Source organism: Anoplolepis gracilipes, chromosome 4, assembly GCF_047496725.1.
Source record: "Anoplolepis gracilipes chromosome 4, ASM4749672v1, whole genome shotgun sequence".
Lineage (NCBI taxonomy): Eukaryota > Metazoa > Arthropoda > Insecta > Hymenoptera > Formicidae > Anoplolepis > Anoplolepis gracilipes.
Window position 1 is genome coordinate 14,633,070 of NC_132973.1, and position 17,925 is coordinate 14,650,994.

Here is a 17,925-nt window from a genome sequence, read left to right on the forward strand (position 1 = left end):
AGCATGCGCTTGCGCTCACTTCGTAGTAAATTCTTTTATCTGTGAACAGTCTGTCTGAATTGATTGTATGCGATTAACGTTGTGTGATCTCAAATGTTAAAGCACTTATTGGTCGCAGAGGTAAACTAAAAAACTGATACAAAAAAAACATATTTATTATATATTTGATATTTTCATTAAGAACGCAACTTTAAACGTATATAAGAGAAAAAATTTGTTGTAATATAAAGTAATAAAATAAAATGGCATTAAAAATTGTGTAAATATGCATAATCATCGTACTTTTGATAAAGCACAGATAGAAGTATGCATGCGTTGGAAAATCGATTTTGTCAAAAGTAATATTGCAATTGCATTTTATTATTGCAAGGAGGATTCTTTTGCAGTATTTCCTTGTATTTTTTGATTTTTATTTTAAATTAAATAACGATAAAATATAATTAGAAACAGCAAAATGATTTATAAAAGAAAAAAGTCAATTATCTTTTATATATAATAATAAGTATTTATATTTAGAACTTAAAAAATTAAATTTAAAATGTTTTGTTAGAAAATATAATAAACATATACATTGTCTGTCTTTTAATGGCATATAGATGTAAAAATGAAATGTCATTCGTAGAGTCTTCTTATTAATTTTAATATTGATATAAATATTTCGTACATATTATTTGTGCATTAAATAATTTAACTTAATGTAACTTATTTTCACTTAAAAAAAAAATCTTTATTTATCATAGATTGATTTTTTCTCAAAAATGATCTAACAATAAATTGCATATTTCGCATTTATCGAACGGCAGTTCGAAGCAAATTCAAATATGCGACTGAAGTTTTTAGAACCTATAAAATGTAATATCAAAAATATTATTGTATTAATATCAAAATACATCGACTCTAAATTTTATTTGCTCGGATTTAATCATTCACTTGTTATTGTTAGAAAGCATTAATTATGTTTTTGTTTTAAGCATAATGTGTGTGTGTCTGTGATATGAAAAAAGATTGCGTACTTACATTACCAAAATTAGTAAAGGAAAGACTTATTAATCTTCCAGCAGTAATTTGTGTCGGATGACGAGATATCGTAATCATTAACATGAGATCAAGAGCGATTTTTCCCGGCAAATTATACCATTCGATCTTGTACGAAGTATGCCCAACTTTGCTGCACTATATATCTAACTTTATTTATTTAATTATGAAAATTACATGAAGATTGTATATTATTTAAATGTGTATGTAAAATCAACTAATAGTAAATTTTATAATAATTTTTATTACAAAATTAGCCTAATGAAATCAATTGGATATAAAAAAATGTAAATGTAAACAAACCTGCTCCATTAATAGTTCACCGATATAGCAGAATATAAAGATGTTAAAGACGAATGAAATAAATAGAAAAAAGTACGTGAAGATTGCTATACGATCACTATTGTTCCATTCCTGTGAATATGATGTAGTATCGATTTATATATTCATGTATTATATATCATATCAAAGAATATTGAAGAGGCAGTAACTAAAAATTTTGGCATTATTTTTGAAACGTAACTTTTTCAAATATATAAAATTACCGTTATCAGACAATATTCTATAAAGCACATTATCAATGTCGTTCCCACCAGCTCGATAAGGCATATTTCACGTAAAGTATCCTCGATGCTGGCTGAAAATCTATAAGATTTTAATCTAATTTCTTATTTTAATGGAGATAACTCGACCCAATTTTTTATCGATTATAAATATTTTTGACAAATTTTTGAGTGCATAACTTTTGAATAAACTATAAATTGTATTTTTTCATATAGATGTCATCGAAATGTACATGTAAATCTCTTCTGAAGCTGCAACAGGTAGCAAGACTTAGGAAGTACTTACTTTAATGTTCGCACGTGATGTTGCACAATAATCGCCATACATTGTTCAAACTTTTTGCGACTGCATTCCTTCTCGACAAGGTTTTTCACGCGAGCTAACACGATATTGACCTGGCCACATGCGTGAGCCACGAACATGGTCGCTAAACAGCAAACCGACGTAGTAATGTTAAACATAACGATGCCCGTGAAGCATTGTAAGCAAAAAGTGAACACGTAAACTGGCATTAATTGTAAGTTGAACAAGATATCAAAGCCGAGATAGGCCATTGGTCGGACAGTGATGTTCTGTTCGTTATCAGGTGCTTGTGATAGAAACGGCATTATCGTGTTGTAAGAGACGCCACCGCAATACATGAACACTATACAAAATTTGGATAACAAGTGGCCCTTTTCCGCGTCTCTTAACATAATTTCTCGATGGTTTTCCTCCTTAACCATGCGCCAATCTTTAGCGAGAATATTAATGCATCGTCGAAAGCTCTTATGACGTATTATCAGGAAAAAATATTTCAGCATACAGAAGAACACATAACCCAGCGGGCCTAACATCTTCATTTTTTCGTCCATTACACTTCGGTCCGTAAAGGTGTATATGCTTGTTAGTATCAGGAATAAACTGAGCACAGTCCAGCACAATGCAAACGAAAATATTGCCAAGATTTTCTCGATTTTCGTGGTATCCGGATATATTAGCGGCCAGATACCAAGAACTCGCAATAGCCATCGATTCCATATCAATGTGTCGATTACGTCTTTCTTATAGTTGGCATTGGGCCATATCAGCATCTTGCCCATGCTGCCGTGCCGAAGGCGTATAAATGACTGAGAGCATCTTATTGATTACAGTGACAGTAGAAAATTTGCGCATGACCGTCGCAAATACAATGCAATATTTTCAACTATACTATAACAAGAGAGAAGGATTGTATGTGCTTGAAAAATCGATTTTGTCAGAGAGATGTATAAGCTTTAGTTATGTGTTTTCACTTGTAACGATGATAGCTTTGCATCGCAAAAATAATTGTATTATTTTAAATCGTTGAATATTTTTTGATTGCAAAGTAAAGCATATGATTTTGCTTTAAAAAAAGTAAAAAATTGCAGCCATATGTGCTAGTGTCTTAACTTTCTTTATTTAAACTAGTTAAATACTTTTTATATAGTTAAGAATATGACATAAGAATTGAATGCATTTTGTGTGGGCAAAGATATTTATAAAAAGATATATATGTATATGAAAGATATTTGATGGATAATATATATATATATATATTATTTTATTAATAATAATTATTTTTTTTCTCTTTAGCACATATGCAATAAAAAAAATATAATAAATGTTAATATTTATAATTAATTTAAAAAATATAATATAATAAATATTAATATTTATAATTAACAAAAAAAAATATATATATATATAACAAAAATTTAAATAATATACATAATATATAATTTATAATATATAATATTTTTATTTTGTAATTATTTGAAAAGTAAATTTAAATAAATATACTATCGATGCTTTACGTGCGTATACTGAAAGAACAAGAAAAGTCTTTGTTATAAAAGTAGCAATATATGAAACTTATTTTAATATATATGTATATGTTGTTTTTAAAAAGAAGAAAAATTATATATATATATAAAATTAATTATGTTTTTAGCGCAGAGAAATAGTTTGAATTCAGTGTGTAATAAATAAATTACAGATTTTACCGGTTGTAAGTGGAAGACAATGTAATGATCAGTATAAGATTGAAAACTTTATTTCTCAGTAAATTGTATTTTTTGATTAATTGATTTCATATCAGATAATTAATTGTGTAGTAACTTTTTGAATTAGAATAACAAATACGATCAAAAGAAATTTCATAAAATTTTTTTTGTCCTCAAAGACACTGCGAATAGTATCTATTCACGATGAATTTGCCGATATCACAAAATGTCAAAATGTTAAATTTATAAGAAATTAATAAAGCGAAATAGGTCAAGATGATCATTATTTTTAAGAAGATAAATAAAATATATAACTATCATAAAATTCGACAAAAAGTTCAGTTCAGTGGTAGACAAACTATTAAGACAAACTATAAAGAATTTATGCAAATTTTAAAAAATATTATATTATTGTTACATTGAGATTTGTTACACACATAATGATTTTCTTTTATGTAAGCAATAATAGTCAAGTAAATATATAATTAAAATGGAAGCAATCAATTTTATTAAGCATATTTCGCGTAGCATTTTCTCCATATATTGGCTGAAAATTTAGAAGTGTTTGTCACGTATTTATTCAAAAATTTCTAAAAACATATGATAATCTATCTAGACAATTTTTGCAGTTTTCTACGCAACTTAATATTTATACATGATGTATCGTTATTACTTTTAGACGCTTCTCTACAGTATAGTATCCTTGTAACTTTCTTTTATCAATTAAATCGTCAAATAACGTTATTAATATATGTAGCTCTCTGTATGCGTCGCGAAAATTGCTGTCAAACTACACGCCGCTATTGTGACGCTGTACTAGATCATAGTAGCTAAACGGTTTCATAAATGAGACTTATCTGAATATTTTATAGAAGTAAAAACTACATCAAATAACTAGAGTAGGACAGCGATCTATTTGTGTATTGTTTATCTTTATTCTGGCCGATAATGGCATGTGATTGTGTGATAGGACCGATTGTGTGATTCCACCGATGAAAATTACATAATATCGCGTACAGAGTGGTGAATCTGCGATTCACCAATACGTTTCTCAGCATCATGATAATCCTGATGTCGGACACCAATTATCTGCTTGTTGAATACATTTTAATACATCAGTGCGCACCTCGAAGTAGCAATACTTCATCATGCAAGTCAGACAGAAGCTAACTGGGTTGAATAGATTTTAGCATTGATGTCTCTCGCGGAACAAGATGTATAATTTCGATATCACGACGAAGCACAGAGCGAAGAGGTACATAATAATTAGTGCTATCGAGACGTGCTTCTCATTTCGGGATATAGATGAGGTAGCGATTGGTTTCTATCGACATAGCTGCATGGTACAGCGTATGTTTTGTAATGTAAATTGTGCATTTTGGAAATCAAGATCTCACGAGTCTGCAATTAAAATTATACTATTTGCATTTAGTTATATGTATGTGATGATCAATGATATTATTTTTGGACAAGAATTTACAACAACTAAAAGAAATTAAAATAAAATACATAACTGCAACAAAGATAGTGAAATACGATGTACGACGATTTCTTGCGAAGGCAAACGCGAAGATAATGATCGCAGAATCGCGTGCGATTCATGCTTATTATATATAACTAACTATAATTAAATATACATCAGAAAATGATTGATTTTCTTCTATTATTTAAGTTTGTTTAAGGATTCATTCTATATTAATATGTAAGTGCGAACGGTCGAAATCCATGACCAGTTCCGACGTAGTTGCACATATATATTGCGTAATTTCAGTTTCAAGTACTTAAAATTTATATGCGTAAATCATGCAGTTTCGAGATTTCTAAAATACATATCATCACATTACATATGATTTAATTATGCATTTTATATGCTATTTTAAAATATAAATGCGGTCTTTGTAGTTACTAATTTATTTATATATATAATAAATTATAATTTTAAATATACATCTGATTCTAATAATATTACAAGTTTATTTATTAATGTTAATATTCTAGATATTTTATGATGGGTCAAATAATAATAAAGATAGTTAGGACATAGTTTATTATTGATTTCTATATAATATCTGTTAGGAGCAAAAAATATATTTTTATAGCATAAATTTTTGCTATTAAGGACTATAATAAAAAATATAAATATTTTATATTATTTTAAATTACGTAACTGTCCGAAGCAAATTTAAGTACATCAAGGACGTTCTAAGTACCTGAAAGAGTAACAAGTGTTTTAATGTAATAAAAATAATATAACATTGAAATTTAAAGCATACTTTAATATTGTATATCTTGTTTTTTTAGAAAGAAAAAGAGAAAAGATTAAATAAATAATTTGTTTGATATAATAATTTCAACAAAGAAACTCACGCCACCAAATGTGTAAATAGATAAATCGATAATTTTGCCAGCTGTAAGTTTAGGTGGATAATGAGACATCGTGATGATAGTACGAGACTAAGAGCTTTATTTCCGGGTAAATCGTACCAATTGATGTTATAAACGGCTGAACCAATTTTATTATACTGATAAAATTACAAAAGATTAATATATAGATATATTTACATCATTTATATGCAAAGCTGTATTAAAAAATTACAAATGTCACATATTATTGATTTTAAAACTGTACTATGCAATTAAAATTGTACTATTTGCAATTAATTATATGTCTGTGATAATCAATGATATTATTTTTTACACAACAGTTTACAATTCAAATAAATTAAAACAAAATAAGTAAAATATATTTTTTTAAACTTCTTTTAAAAATATATAGCACACACAACTACAATAATAAAATTTATATTTTATATAGCAATAACAAAATTTATTTTTTGTATAATAATTTCTTAAATTAAAGCGACGCATTCAATGTAATTGAAAATAAATGCGTGAAAAATTGTCTTATTCTTAAAGACATAAAGATTTACCTGTTGTACGAGGAGTTCGCCAATATAACAAAATATCAGTGTATTACATGTAAAGGAAATCAATAGAATAAAATAGGTTAAAATGACTGTAGTGTCACTATTCTTCCACTCCTAAGGAAATAAAAAATGTATGACTATCATAAAATTCGACAAAACTTATTCAATCAATTTTAAACTAAGCATTGTGCAACTTTAGGAAAGACTATTGTATTATCATGATAACGATATGTATTATTATTATTATGATCTGTTTACCGTTAAACAATAGTATTCGAGTAAGCATATAATTAAAGTGGAAGCTACCATTTCCAGTAAGCATATTTCGCGTAGTGTTTCTTCCACATTAGCCGAAAATCTGGAAGTATATCATGCATTTATCCGTGAAATTAGAAACGCGTTCCATTTAAACATTTAGATAATCTTCACTCACCTCAGTATTCGCACATGATATCTCGTAATATCGCCTAGACGTTTCTCCAAAGTAGTATTGTTGTTCCTTTTTCCATCGACCAGATCGTTCAACATCGTCATTAATATCTGTAGTTGTCCGGACGTGTGTGCCGCAAAAATCGCTGTCAAACTGCACACCGCTGTCGTGACACTGTACTGAATTATAACGGAGAGGCAATGTATGCAAAATACGATCTCGTAAGCGGGACTTGCTTGAGAATCGAAGAAGAGAGTGTTACCAGGATAGGTGAGGGATCTGTCCGTGACGTTTTCGCCAATTTGCTTGGAAGTTAACGTCAGGATTGTATGATAGGACATTCCACCGGTATAAAAGAAGATTGCGCATAATATGGTGAGTCTGCGGCTGATCAGGGAGGCCTTAAGCATCATTTTACGATAATCTTGATATTGAACGGTCCGCCAATCGTTCTCGACATCCCGAATGCATTTTCCGAACGCGGTGCTGCGCGCACAGAGATAACAATACTTGATAGTGCAAGTCAGACAGAAATCGACCGGACCACAGAGCTTGACTTTGACTTGAATGTCCTTCTCGTACAAAAAAATGTGCAATCCAGAAGGTATCACGACGAAGCACAGAATGAAGAGGCACGTGACGATCAGTGCTGAAGATATGAGCTTTTCATTTCGCGACGCGTGACCGTAGATGAAGGGCCACATACCCATCGGTTTTAAGACCCATTGGCACAGTTGCAGGGTGTAATTTATGTCGTGCTTGTAATGTATATTGTGCTCGACCATGGTTTTTGGAAGTTGAGATCGATCGCGTTTACTATCACCCGCAAGGTACACTGAAACTCGTAGGTATACGGCGGCGTCCCGATGTTCGCAACGCGACGCAAGCGCCAGGCATAATGATTTCGCGTGCGTTTAATATCTGTTTATTATGTGTCATAATCATACATACATAGACGATTAATTTTTCTACGATCATTGTTTCATTGACTTTCCTACGGTCATTGCTTTTGAGGATGCAGTAATGTATGAGTGCGAAGGGAGGCCGAAGTTCATGACAAGTTATAACATACCCAGTAAATGGTAGATATTCCTGAAATGTTCCATTCGTATTCCAAAAGTTCTGTATATCCTGGAATAGTAGAAAAATGTTCATAGAACGTCCAAATAATTGTGAAATATTCAGAATATTCTATGAACCTTACCTGTATGTAATAAGGAACATTTAGTGTAAATTTTAATATATGTATGGAACATAAAAAATGAAATAAAAAATATAGTAAAACAGTATACAAAATGATAAAAAATCAGAACATTTTGTGCTTATTTGAATATTCTCTGTACATTCTTTAAATATTCCGGAATGTTTTGAAATATTCTTGAGATGTTAATTTTGGATTTTAGGAATATTTTAGAAATATTTCAGGAATATCTAGGTCTACTGGGTAATTGCACGCATAGTCCATAATTTTATTCTTTCAAGTGCGCAACTTATCGTAATTTATATGTTTTCGCGATTTTTGAAATTATATATGTATGCAATTATTATACATATAATATAATATACATATAATATAATATTGTGCATTTGTCTTTTAAAATATAATCGTAATGTGCAATAATTTCTAATAGTTTTTATACAATAATATATAGTATGATGTATTATAATATATTAATAAGATATATATATATATATATATATATATATATATATATATATATATTTATTGAATATATATATATATATTATATATATAATATTCAAATGGTATATTATGTTCAATGGTATTGTAATATTATAATTTTATTTACTAATAATAATATTAGTAAATAAAATTAATATTTTGAATATTTTATACCTGATAAAATAATAAATGTCACGCGATTATGTGATATTAGTGTATTATCAATTTCTATATACAATAATATTTCTGTATAATTTCTATGTACAATTTGTTGAGAGAAAAAATATGTATGGCAAATTTTTTCTATACATTTTTGCTATTTAACTAATAATAGTTTAATAAATGATATTAGAGTATTAACTAATAAAAAATACAAAAATATTTCATTGTGTAACTGTACGAAGCAAATTTAAATATACCACAGACGTTTTAAGTACCTAAAAGCAACATGAGTTTTAGAGACATATTAAACTATTAATGTGATAGCAATTAAAAATATAAAATATGTTTTTTCAATACTCGGGATATATAATCTTACAAAAAATATATGAATAGATATATAAATTATAATAATTATTGAAGTATTAACAAAATAATTATTTTTTACTTACAGTGCTAAAAGTATTCAGGGATAGATCACAGAATTTGCCAGCCGTAAGCTTGGGCGGATAATGAGACATCGTGATGATCAATACAAGATCGCGAGCTTTGTAACCAGGTAAGTCGTACCAATTAATTTCATACGCGGCTGAAGCAATTTTGCTGTACTAATAAAGATATGTATACATTAATATTTTACAAATCGTAAAATTATATAAATATTTATTATAATGTGCAACATTATGTTTAATATTTGTATGATTACAACAATGCTAACAAGGAAAGGTATGGAAGTGTTCCCCTCCGATTTTAATGCGCTTTGAATATGTTGTAGTCTAGGTCAAAATAGGAGACACATATTTTTTTATACGGTCGTTAAGGGGATGAAACACCCTCTTGAGAAAAATCGGTTTTTATATTTTTGAGCAAATACCATCGAAACAGCAAGAGATATGAAAAAAAGTTTTCAATAAAAGTTTTATGGTTTTAATGTACTTTAAAACTGCATAATCATATTTTCTAAAATGTATTTTTCCAAATCCCCCTTTTATTTTAAAAAAAATCTGATTATGCAGTTTTAAAGTACATTAAAAACGATAAAACTTTTATTCGAAACTTTTTTTTATATCTCTTACTGTTTCGACGGTATTTACTCAGAAATATAAAACCGATTTTTCTCAAGAGAGTGTGTCACCATCTTAATGACCATATGGGCACGTATAAAAAAATACGCGTTTCCTATTTTAACCTAGATTACAACATATTCAAAGCGCATTAAAATCGGAGGGAGACACTTCCATACCTTTCCTTGTAAGTTTATGAGCATGATTATTGCTGCTCACTCAGAAATAAGATATTATTAAAGAAAAAAAGAATAATTCTTATTGTTAGGAGTATTATTAAAAAAGGTACCTCTTCCATAATAAGTTCGCCAATATAACAAAATATTAGAATATTGAACGTTAAAGATATTAATAGAATAAAATACGTAAAGATTGCCACGGCGTCGCTATTTTCCCATTCCTGAGAGAATTCAAAGGTACAACTATGTATTTATTTTTTATCAATATGAGAAAGAAAAATATTTTTAATTATTATTTTAATTTATATTAATTATATTAATTTATTTCTATTATAATTTTAAATATAAAAACCTATATGAATAAAGAGAAAAATCGTGTCACTATCATTTGATATGGTTATTACATTCTTCTTACCGTCATGCAATAGTATTCGAGTAAACATATAATCAAAGTAGCGGCCACCAGTTCCATCAAACATACTTCATGTAACACTTCCTCCACGTCGGCCGTAAATCTAGAAACGCGCCATGAATCTATCCGAAAATCTACAAGCACGCATCATCGAAATTATCCTGGAGCTTTTCCCATTTTCATTCTCACCTCAGTACGCGCACATGATGCCTCGTTATTAGACTCAGACGTTTATCCACGGTGGTATTCTTGCTCTTTTTACCATCGACCAGGTCGCCCAACAATGTCATCAATATCTGCACTTGTCCACACGCGTGTGTCGCAAAAATTGCTGCCAAACTGCACACCGCTGTCGTGACACTATACTGAATTATAGCGGAGAGGCAATGCATGCAAAAGACAATCTCGTAAGTGGGACTTGCTTGAGGATCGAAGTAAATATCATAGCCGGGATAAACCAATGGCCTATTCGTGTAGTTGTCATTTGTCTTCATAGATGATAGCGGCATAATTATATGATAAGACATTCCACCGGTGTAAAGAAAGATCACGCACAACGTGGTGAGTCTGCGGCCCATCAATACGTTCCTCAACATTATTTTGCGATGATTCTGATATTGCATAACTTGCCAGTCGTGCTCGACATGTTTAATACATCTTCCAATCGCCATACCGCGCATTTCGAGGAAACAATACTTTATTGCGGAAGTTAGACAGAAGCCAACCGGACCGAAGAGCTTGAGTTTAACATTGATGTCTTTCTCGCGAAGTAGAGTGTACGGAACGGAAGGTACGAGTACAAAACACAAGACGGAAAAGCATGCAAAGATCAGCGTTATCGAAAGCACTTTCTCGTATTGCGACGAACGATCATAAACAAAATGCCAAATGCCGATCGGTTTCAAAATCCACCGGCATAGCTGCATAGTGTAACGTATATCATTCTCGTAATGTACATTGTATATCTTATCCGGAAGTCGGGATCGATCACGCATACTGTCGTCAGGATGTAAATGCCGACTAAAGTACGCGGACGGCGGAGTCACGATATCCGCGAGACGACGCAAGCGCGGGGAATAATGATTCCGTCATCGCGTGCATGTACGATTTACGTCTATCATATGTAACGAAGTCCGAAGATACATGCGTATGCAAGGGGTTTTCCCCTTTTCCCGGTCACTGCGTGTCTGAGGGTTCGATGATGACTGGAAGTGCGTAGGGAAGTGAAGTTCACGACGAGTTCTAACATAGTTTTATGGATATATGCGTTTCTAATATTTCCGTAGTGCGTAACACAGTGTTGAAAGTATCACAGATAAAGAATAACTATGTGCGTTGAATTACCATACATTTTACACAACATTTAATTATAATATAATCTAGAATTTTATATTATACTGAACATAATTTTAAATTCACTGCTTTTAGTCTTGTTAATTAATTTCTTAAATTTAAATTTATTTTTTTCTTATGTTCATATAAAATGATAATTTACTTAAAAATGATTTATTGATATGCTAACATATATTTAATTTATATTAAGTCTATATTTTAGCGCTAATGTGTGACATTTGGTAATAATAGTGTTGTATTAGACGTAAAAAGTACGAAGTAAATTCAGGTAAGCCATGGCTGCTTTCATAATCTGAAATGTCTCTTACATTTATAATATTTATGCTTGCGATAAATAGTTATATCGTTATCTACTCACGCTGCAAAAACTGGCCAAAGATAATTCCATAAATTTTCCTGCTGTGAGTTTGATCGTGGCATTGGACATGGCCATTACTAATATTAAACCTAGCGCACCTTTATTCGGTAAATAATACCAGTTTATCATGTAAGACTTTGTACCAATTTGTATACACTGTTAAAAAATTTGATTGATACTTTCTATAGAAAACAATTCTTAGAACGCATTTAGCGGAATTATCTATATTACATTAGGCTTTTATGACGAAAAATTTGGATTCTATTTTATAAAATCAAATTTAATAAATTTAATATAACTAAACATTCTGACTTGATGATAAATAATCGGAAAAGTTAAAATATTAAATATTAATTTTTTTTGTTCGAAGATTAGATGACTATATTTAGTACAAAAATTATATAATTTTTTGCACCAGAAAGATTATATGATGTGATTATAGTTTACCTGTTCGACAAGGAGTTCTCCAATATAGCAAAGAATAAATATATTGAAAGTGAAAGATATAAGTAGGGAGCTGAATGTCATCGTTCCTAAAGTTTCGCGATGTTCCCATTCCTAAAAAAACTAACATCAAAATATCATGAACAAAAAATTGTTATAGCGTTTTATATTATATTACTCGTTTAAAAAATCACGATTATATTTCATACCGTCATCATATTGAATCCCAAAAAACATATATTGAGCGTACATCCCACTACATCCACGAAGAAAATCTCATTCAATAATTCCTCGGTGCGAGTTATAAAACTGTAAGTTACATGAAAACTGTATAGAAAGAAGAGCCAAAATATTTTTTTCTATTTTATTCATAATAATTGTTTCCAATAATTGAAATCATTAATAGCAAAGACTTTCTCACACGTAACAAAATTTTTATTTATTTTATATATTTAATATTCAAAATCATGTTGGAGAATTCTGATATTTCGTAAGAAGAATTTTTGTTTATAATATAACTCTCTTGTGTGTATATATGTATAGTTTTCGCGATTATAAAATATCATTAAGTTAGAAGTTAATGATCATGTTACCTTAATATCCTAATGTGACATTGCACAATGTCGTTGAGTCTTTCCTTGGGCGTCTTCCCACTGGTGCTCTTTCTTTCCTTTCCGTCCGCCAGATTTTCCAGCTTTAACATGAGAATCCGGAACTGACCGCAAGCGTGCATGACGAATACCGCGGCTAGACTGCAGACACCGACGGTGAGCGTGTAAATTGCGTAACCGGCTAAAGTCTGCGTGAATTGAGCGATTTCAAAGGACGGAGTAGTTCGTGGATCGAGGAGGCCGCGGTAGATTGGGAAGGACAATAATCTCACCGTCTGATTATCGATTATCTCCGTTCTTTTTGCGCAAAGCGGCATCAACGTAGTATAAAAGAAGCCAGCGGAATACATGAAAGCTGCGCTGACAAAAGAAAGCCATCTGCCAAACTTTGCATTCTCCAACATGACCTCCCGGTCCTTCTCGTGACCCTCTCTGACCCTATCCCAGTCCGCACGGATGTGTCGGATGCATTCGCTGATGCGTTCGCCGCGGACGATGAGGATGTATTGTTTTACCACGGCCATCAGGAAAAAACTGATTGGACCAATCATTCTAATCTTCATATCGAGATCAGTATCCACCAGAATGGTGCCAAGAGTACACGGGACGAGCAGAAAACATATCAGGAAGCAGCTGATTATTGACAAGATCACGCAACTGATCTTTTCCATCGTCGTCTCGCAAAGTGCCAGAGGCCACGCGCCGACCGGTTTCAAGAACAAGCGGTTTAGTTGGATGCTATAGTTCCAACCGTCCATCGCGGATTTAAAAGACTTTGAATGATCATACATGGTAAATGACTAAATCGTAACGGCGCATGCAACTCACTGACAATGAGCACGAGCGAACTAATCATGGGGCACGCGCATGTGCGTTTTCCATCTGCTCTGGACATTCGTGCGTCCATGCATAAACGCAATTGACCCTTTCTACTTCGCTATTTTATTATTAATGACTCTTCAATAGGTTCTAGTTTCTGGAACTTTATTGTGTGTTGCGTGCAAGTCCTCTTGAAGGGCTGGATAAGGAAGTTTCATCAAGTAGAGTTCTCAGGATATTATTCATGATTGAAGGGGAATGAGTAATGTGTATGCTGGGTTTCGTTTCCTGCTTTATGTTCTGATATAAACAGTAGACGATTTTCTACTTTGTCTCCCTTACTCTGTATATACGATAATACGATCATAGTAAGTATAGTAAGATAAACCTCTCTCTGTGAAAGGTGGATAAATGTGTTTCTTGAAATTATATGGTTATTAATAGTTATAATTATACAATGTAATTATGCGATGAAAAAAAATATGTAATAACAACATGTGAACAGTGAGGTGATTTATTTGATTGATAAATACTTCTATATATTTAATGAGTATAGTAGTCTATAATATTATTTATAAAATCAAATTTAAAAATTATTTAATATTAAATTTAATACTTAATATTAAATAATATATTATAATTAATATTAAAAAAATTAAGAATTATAAAAGAGTTTTTAGAGTGTACTTTAATATGTTACTAATTCTAAACCTTCTAAACCTGGAAGTAAGACTTATATCACATATTTATATATATACAATTTTGTGTTGAAATGATTTGACATATTTTTATTCTGCAAAATTTAATCAGTTTTCAGAAAATTGCATATAATATATATATATATATATATATATGTATATATATATATATATATATATATATATGTGTATATATATATATATATATATATATATATATATATATGTATATATATATATATATATATATATATATGTGTATATATATCTGTTAGAGAATTAAAACTTATATTAAAAATTTACACAAATTTTTGCTAACAATAAATAAGAATATTATGACTTGTGTCGTATATGCTTATTATTATAAGATAGAAAAATATTACATAATAAATTTATTTGATTTTTACATTTGTTATTTTATAATGAATTGTCTATGTTGTTTAGTTTTCTCACATTATGATTATGTAATTATTCATGTTTATGTAATTAATGTCCGAAGTATGTTTAAATATGCTAAAGCAGATTTAATTACCTGTAATGATTAGAAATTACACAGTTACTTAAAAAGATCTTATTTTACTCTTTGAATAATATATTTATATTTTTAAATATTTAGATGTTATATAAATAAATATGTCAATTTACATGACATCGAAAAAATCATTTGCATAATTTAAATGTATCGTGTACATACATGTTATGCTGTAACATATATTGCATGTGACATATTTATTTATATTACAATATTATAATATATATATATATATAATATAAATTGTTTATATATAATTATTAATAATAATATAACAATATAATAATTATTAATCAATATATATAAACATATACCTACATTTATATGTGTATGTATGTATATGTACATATATAATAATACATATATAAAGCATTTTTTCACACGATTATATATTTTGGAGAAAATATCTGCACAAATCAAATGTATCGTGTATATATTATGTTATTGTATGTATGACTTATTTATTTATATGTATAATATTTAAATATTTAAAGGTATAAATATATTTTTCAAAGAGATATATCAAATATGAACTATATCTTTGCATCACTCACATCACCGAAAGTAGAAAATGAGAGTTGAACAATGTTTCCGGCAGTAATTTTAAGGGCAGTGTTGGATCTTAAAATAATCAAAACGAGTCCAAGAGCCGTTTTCCCAGGCAAAAGATACCAATTCGTCATATAAGCAGATTTACCAACTTGACCGCCCTATTAAAGGCCGTTATATATATACCTGTTATAATGCAATTGAAAAAACTCTAACAATTTTTTATTTCAATAAATTTCATTATTATAAACTATATGGCAATTTTTTTTTACTGTAGCATAAAATTTTCTATTCTTATATTTTTAGTTTGAAACATTACCTGCTCGGAAAGGGTCTCTCCGATGTAACAAAATATGAAAATATTAAAAGTAACCGAAGTTAATATTATACAATATGAAACAATATTTTGTTTATTATCGTGTACCCAATCCTAAAAGAAATGTTAAGAATATATACAGTCAAATGAGAATAAATAATAAAGTGAAAATAAATATTATATATATATATATATATATATATATATATCCATACCATAATGCAATAATATCCTAAAAGACATATGTGCATGGTACATCCGACTAATTCTATGAGACATATTATATTTATAATTCTTTCTGTACGTGATACAAAGCTGCAAATATAACGTCACAATCGAATCGTAATTATCTTGTAATAATGCTTGTTCAATCATGAATTATATTAATTAATTAACTTTATTATTTTAATTAAAATTAAATTTATAATCGAGATGCGAAATATTAGAAAATATGTATACAACAAAAAGTTAAGAATAATAGCTTACCTCAACACTCTTAGATGATGTTGCACGATGATGGCGAACCTTTGTCTTATAGAATTTTTCTCTTCATTTTGTTCGTCCACGAGTTTATTTAGCCAGGAGATCAAAATTCTCAGTTGACCGCACGCGTGCATCACGAAAACCGCCGCGAGACCACATGCGGCAACTGTGACGGAGTTGACGACGAAGGTTGAAAAGCACTGTAGAAAGAACACGAATTCGTACGCCGGACTGAAATGCGCGTCCAGGATCTTGCTGTAGAAAGGATAAGGTAATGCGCGAACCATCACACTGCTGTTATTCACGTATAAAATGTCCTTCGAAAAACCTCGAGCAACATTGTACGAAAATACACCGCTGTGCATAAACACAGCGCAAAAGCCAGCGATGAATCTACCTATCTTGGCGGTTGTCAGCATCACCTGCCGATCTTCGGTTTTTTTAACGATCTGCCAGTCCGTCTTTACGTGTTTTATGCAGCTGTGTATGTCATCGACATGTATCAAGAGACAAGAATAATTTACTATCGCTATGAACCAAAAGGTGAGCGGACCGATGCTACGCAACTTGACCTCGAAAGTCTCCTTCGATTCCAGAAGGATACTCAGACCACTCGGTACCATGGTGGCAAACATCAAAAAGTAGCATACGAATATCAGAAATTTAGAATAGATTTTTTCGACGATCGAAATGTCGGTAGATCGTGGCCATAGATTAATTGCCTTGAGAATCCAACGTATTATCTGGATACTATACTCGTTGTCGACCAAGTACGTAGATGCAATGATGCCAGGATTATTCATGGGGTTGTGTCCCATGATTTTCTGACGAAGGTAGCTAGTTCACTGAGCTATCTCTTCGTTGTCGTACACAATAGTAACAGTCAGCGCGTGCGCAGATATTGAACGATACGTAATGCGCAAGGTGGTCTTTATGTATTATTGTGTATTATTATGGTCATGTGCAACACATTGCCGCGGCAACAGGTAGAAACAACCCGTAATCGATACTTGGAATTGGAGTTTTGTACAGAGAATATTATAGTTTTGTGCGTGTAGTTACATTGTACATTGCATCATGATTTACCAAAGAATAAGATAAAATAATTAATTTTATTAACATATTTGTACACAGTAAAATATGTATTGCAAATTTAAAAGAGCCTGCAAAATGTCTAAATTTTACTTAAGGAACAGAGAAAAATATTATACAATAGTCTCATAGAAATATTGTTATTTAATTATTTAATGGCTTACTATTCATTATGTATACAAACAATTTCTATTTAACATATAAAAAATT

General features: G+C 30.3%; 4 protein-coding genes and 1 long non-coding RNA gene across 11 annotated transcripts in view; 1 reads left to right on the forward strand and 4 right to left on the reverse strand.

Moving 5' to 3' along the window:
- The window catches only part of LOC140665272 (uncharacterized), an 87,423-nt gene that overhangs the window by 52,180 nt on the left and 17,318 nt on the right, over positions 1 to 17,925 (forward strand). Inside the window, exon 4 of the long non-coding RNA XR_012046579.1 lies at positions 9,260 to 9,364. This is a non-coding gene — a long non-coding RNA (uncharacterized lncRNA). The remainder of the gene's footprint in view (positions 1 to 9,259; positions 9,365 to 17,925) is intronic.
- Positions 51 to 2,718, reverse strand: LOC140665264 (uncharacterized). Of its 5 annotated transcripts, none has more exons than XM_072891148.1 (4): positions 1,885 to 2,718; positions 1,581 to 1,680; positions 1,339 to 1,449; positions 585 to 1,173 (listed from the first exon to the last, which is right to left on the reverse strand). In XM_072891148.1, the coding sequence occupies exons 1-4, from the start codon at positions 2,679 to 2,681 to the stop codon at positions 967 to 969; spliced, it is 1,215 nt and encodes a 404-aa protein (XP_072747249.1). In that variant the 5' UTR covers positions 2,682 to 2,718; the 3' UTR covers positions 585 to 966. The 5 variants fall into 5 exon arrangements, 4 of the variants coding, with proteins under 4 accessions (XP_072747252.1, XP_072747249.1, XP_072747251.1 ...); XM_072891150.1 differs by having other exon boundaries at positions 1,044 to 1,185; XM_072891149.1 differs by having other exon boundaries at positions 1,111 to 1,449.
- Positions 5,765 to 11,774, reverse strand: LOC140665257 (uncharacterized). Its single transcript, XM_072891135.1, is given in 10 exon segments — positions 5,765 to 5,815; positions 5,973 to 6,052; positions 6,055 to 6,127; positions 6,536 to 6,646; positions 6,791 to 6,890; positions 6,966 to 7,141; positions 9,258 to 9,413; positions 10,159 to 10,269; positions 10,464 to 10,563; positions 10,650 to 11,774. Coding segments are annotated over 10 exon segments (1,764 nt in total). The 5' UTR covers positions 11,456 to 11,774.
- Positions 11,997 to 14,491, reverse strand: LOC140665262 (odorant receptor 13a-like). Of its 2 annotated transcripts, XM_072891146.1 has the most exons (6): positions 13,499 to 14,491; positions 13,209 to 13,414; positions 12,825 to 12,924; positions 12,619 to 12,729; positions 12,172 to 12,327; positions 11,997 to 12,105 (listed from the first exon to the last, which is right to left on the reverse strand). In XM_072891146.1, the coding sequence occupies exons 1-6, from the start codon at positions 14,015 to 14,017 to the stop codon at positions 12,052 to 12,054; spliced, it is 1,146 nt and encodes a 381-aa protein (XP_072747247.1). In that variant the 5' UTR covers positions 14,018 to 14,491; the 3' UTR covers positions 11,997 to 12,051. The 2 variants fall into 2 exon arrangements, with proteins under 2 accessions (XP_072747247.1, XP_072747246.1); XM_072891145.1 differs by having other exon boundaries at positions 13,209 to 14,488.
- On the reverse strand, positions 15,101 to 17,792 carry LOC140665261 (odorant receptor 10-like). 2 transcript variants are annotated; one of them, XM_072891143.1, is made up of 5 exons: positions 16,627 to 17,792; positions 16,356 to 16,455; positions 16,144 to 16,254; positions 15,830 to 15,985; positions 15,101 to 15,275 (listed from the first exon to the last, which is right to left on the reverse strand). In XM_072891143.1, exons 1-5 carry the CDS (start codon positions 17,439 to 17,441, stop codon positions 15,222 to 15,224), a joined length of 1,236 nt encoding a protein of 411 aa, XP_072747244.1. In that variant the 5' UTR covers positions 17,442 to 17,792; the 3' UTR covers positions 15,101 to 15,221. The 2 variants fall into 2 exon arrangements, with proteins under 2 accessions (XP_072747244.1, XP_072747245.1); XM_072891144.1 differs by lacking the exon at positions 15,101 to 15,275 and having other exon boundaries at positions 15,872 to 16,010.

Excerpts from the sequence above, each read along its gene's own strand:
- LOC140665264 (XM_072891148.1), bottom strand. The coding sequence starts at position 2,681 with ATGGGCAAGATGCTGATATGGCCCAATGCCAACTATAAGAAAGACGTA. Across the intron at positions 1,450-1,580 it reads TAGAATATTGTCTGATAACG|GAATGGAACAATAGTGATCG; the intron begins GTAATTTTATAT and ends TCATATTCACAG. Across the intron at positions 1,174-1,338 it reads GTGAACTATTAATGGAGCAG|TGCAGCAAAGTTGGGCATAC; the intron begins GTTTGTTTACAT and ends TTAGATATATAG.
- LOC140665262 (XM_072891145.1), bottom strand. The coding sequence starts at position 14,017 with ATGTATGATCATTCAAAGTCTTTTAAATCCGCGATGGACGGTTGGAAC. Across the intron at positions 12,925-13,208 it reads TGTCACATTAGGATATTAAG|TTTTATAACTCGCACCGAGG; the intron begins GTAACATGATCA and ends TGTAACTTACAG. Across the intron at positions 12,328-12,618 it reads GAGAACTCCTTGTCGAACAG|TGTATACAAATTGGTACAAA; the intron begins GTAAACTATAAT and ends ATTTTTTAACAG.
- LOC140665261 (XM_072891143.1), bottom strand. The coding sequence starts at position 17,441 with ATGGGACACAACCCCATGAATAATCCTGGCATCATTGCATCTACGTAC. Across the intron at positions 16,456-16,626 it reads CATCATCTAAGAGTGTTGAG|CTTTGTATCACGTACAGAAA; the intron begins GTAAGCTATTAT and ends TTATATTTGCAG. Across the intron at positions 15,276-15,829 it reads CATTTTCTACTTTCGGTGAT|GTAATTAAATCTGCTTTAGC; the intron begins GTGAGTGATGCA and ends TAATCATTACAG.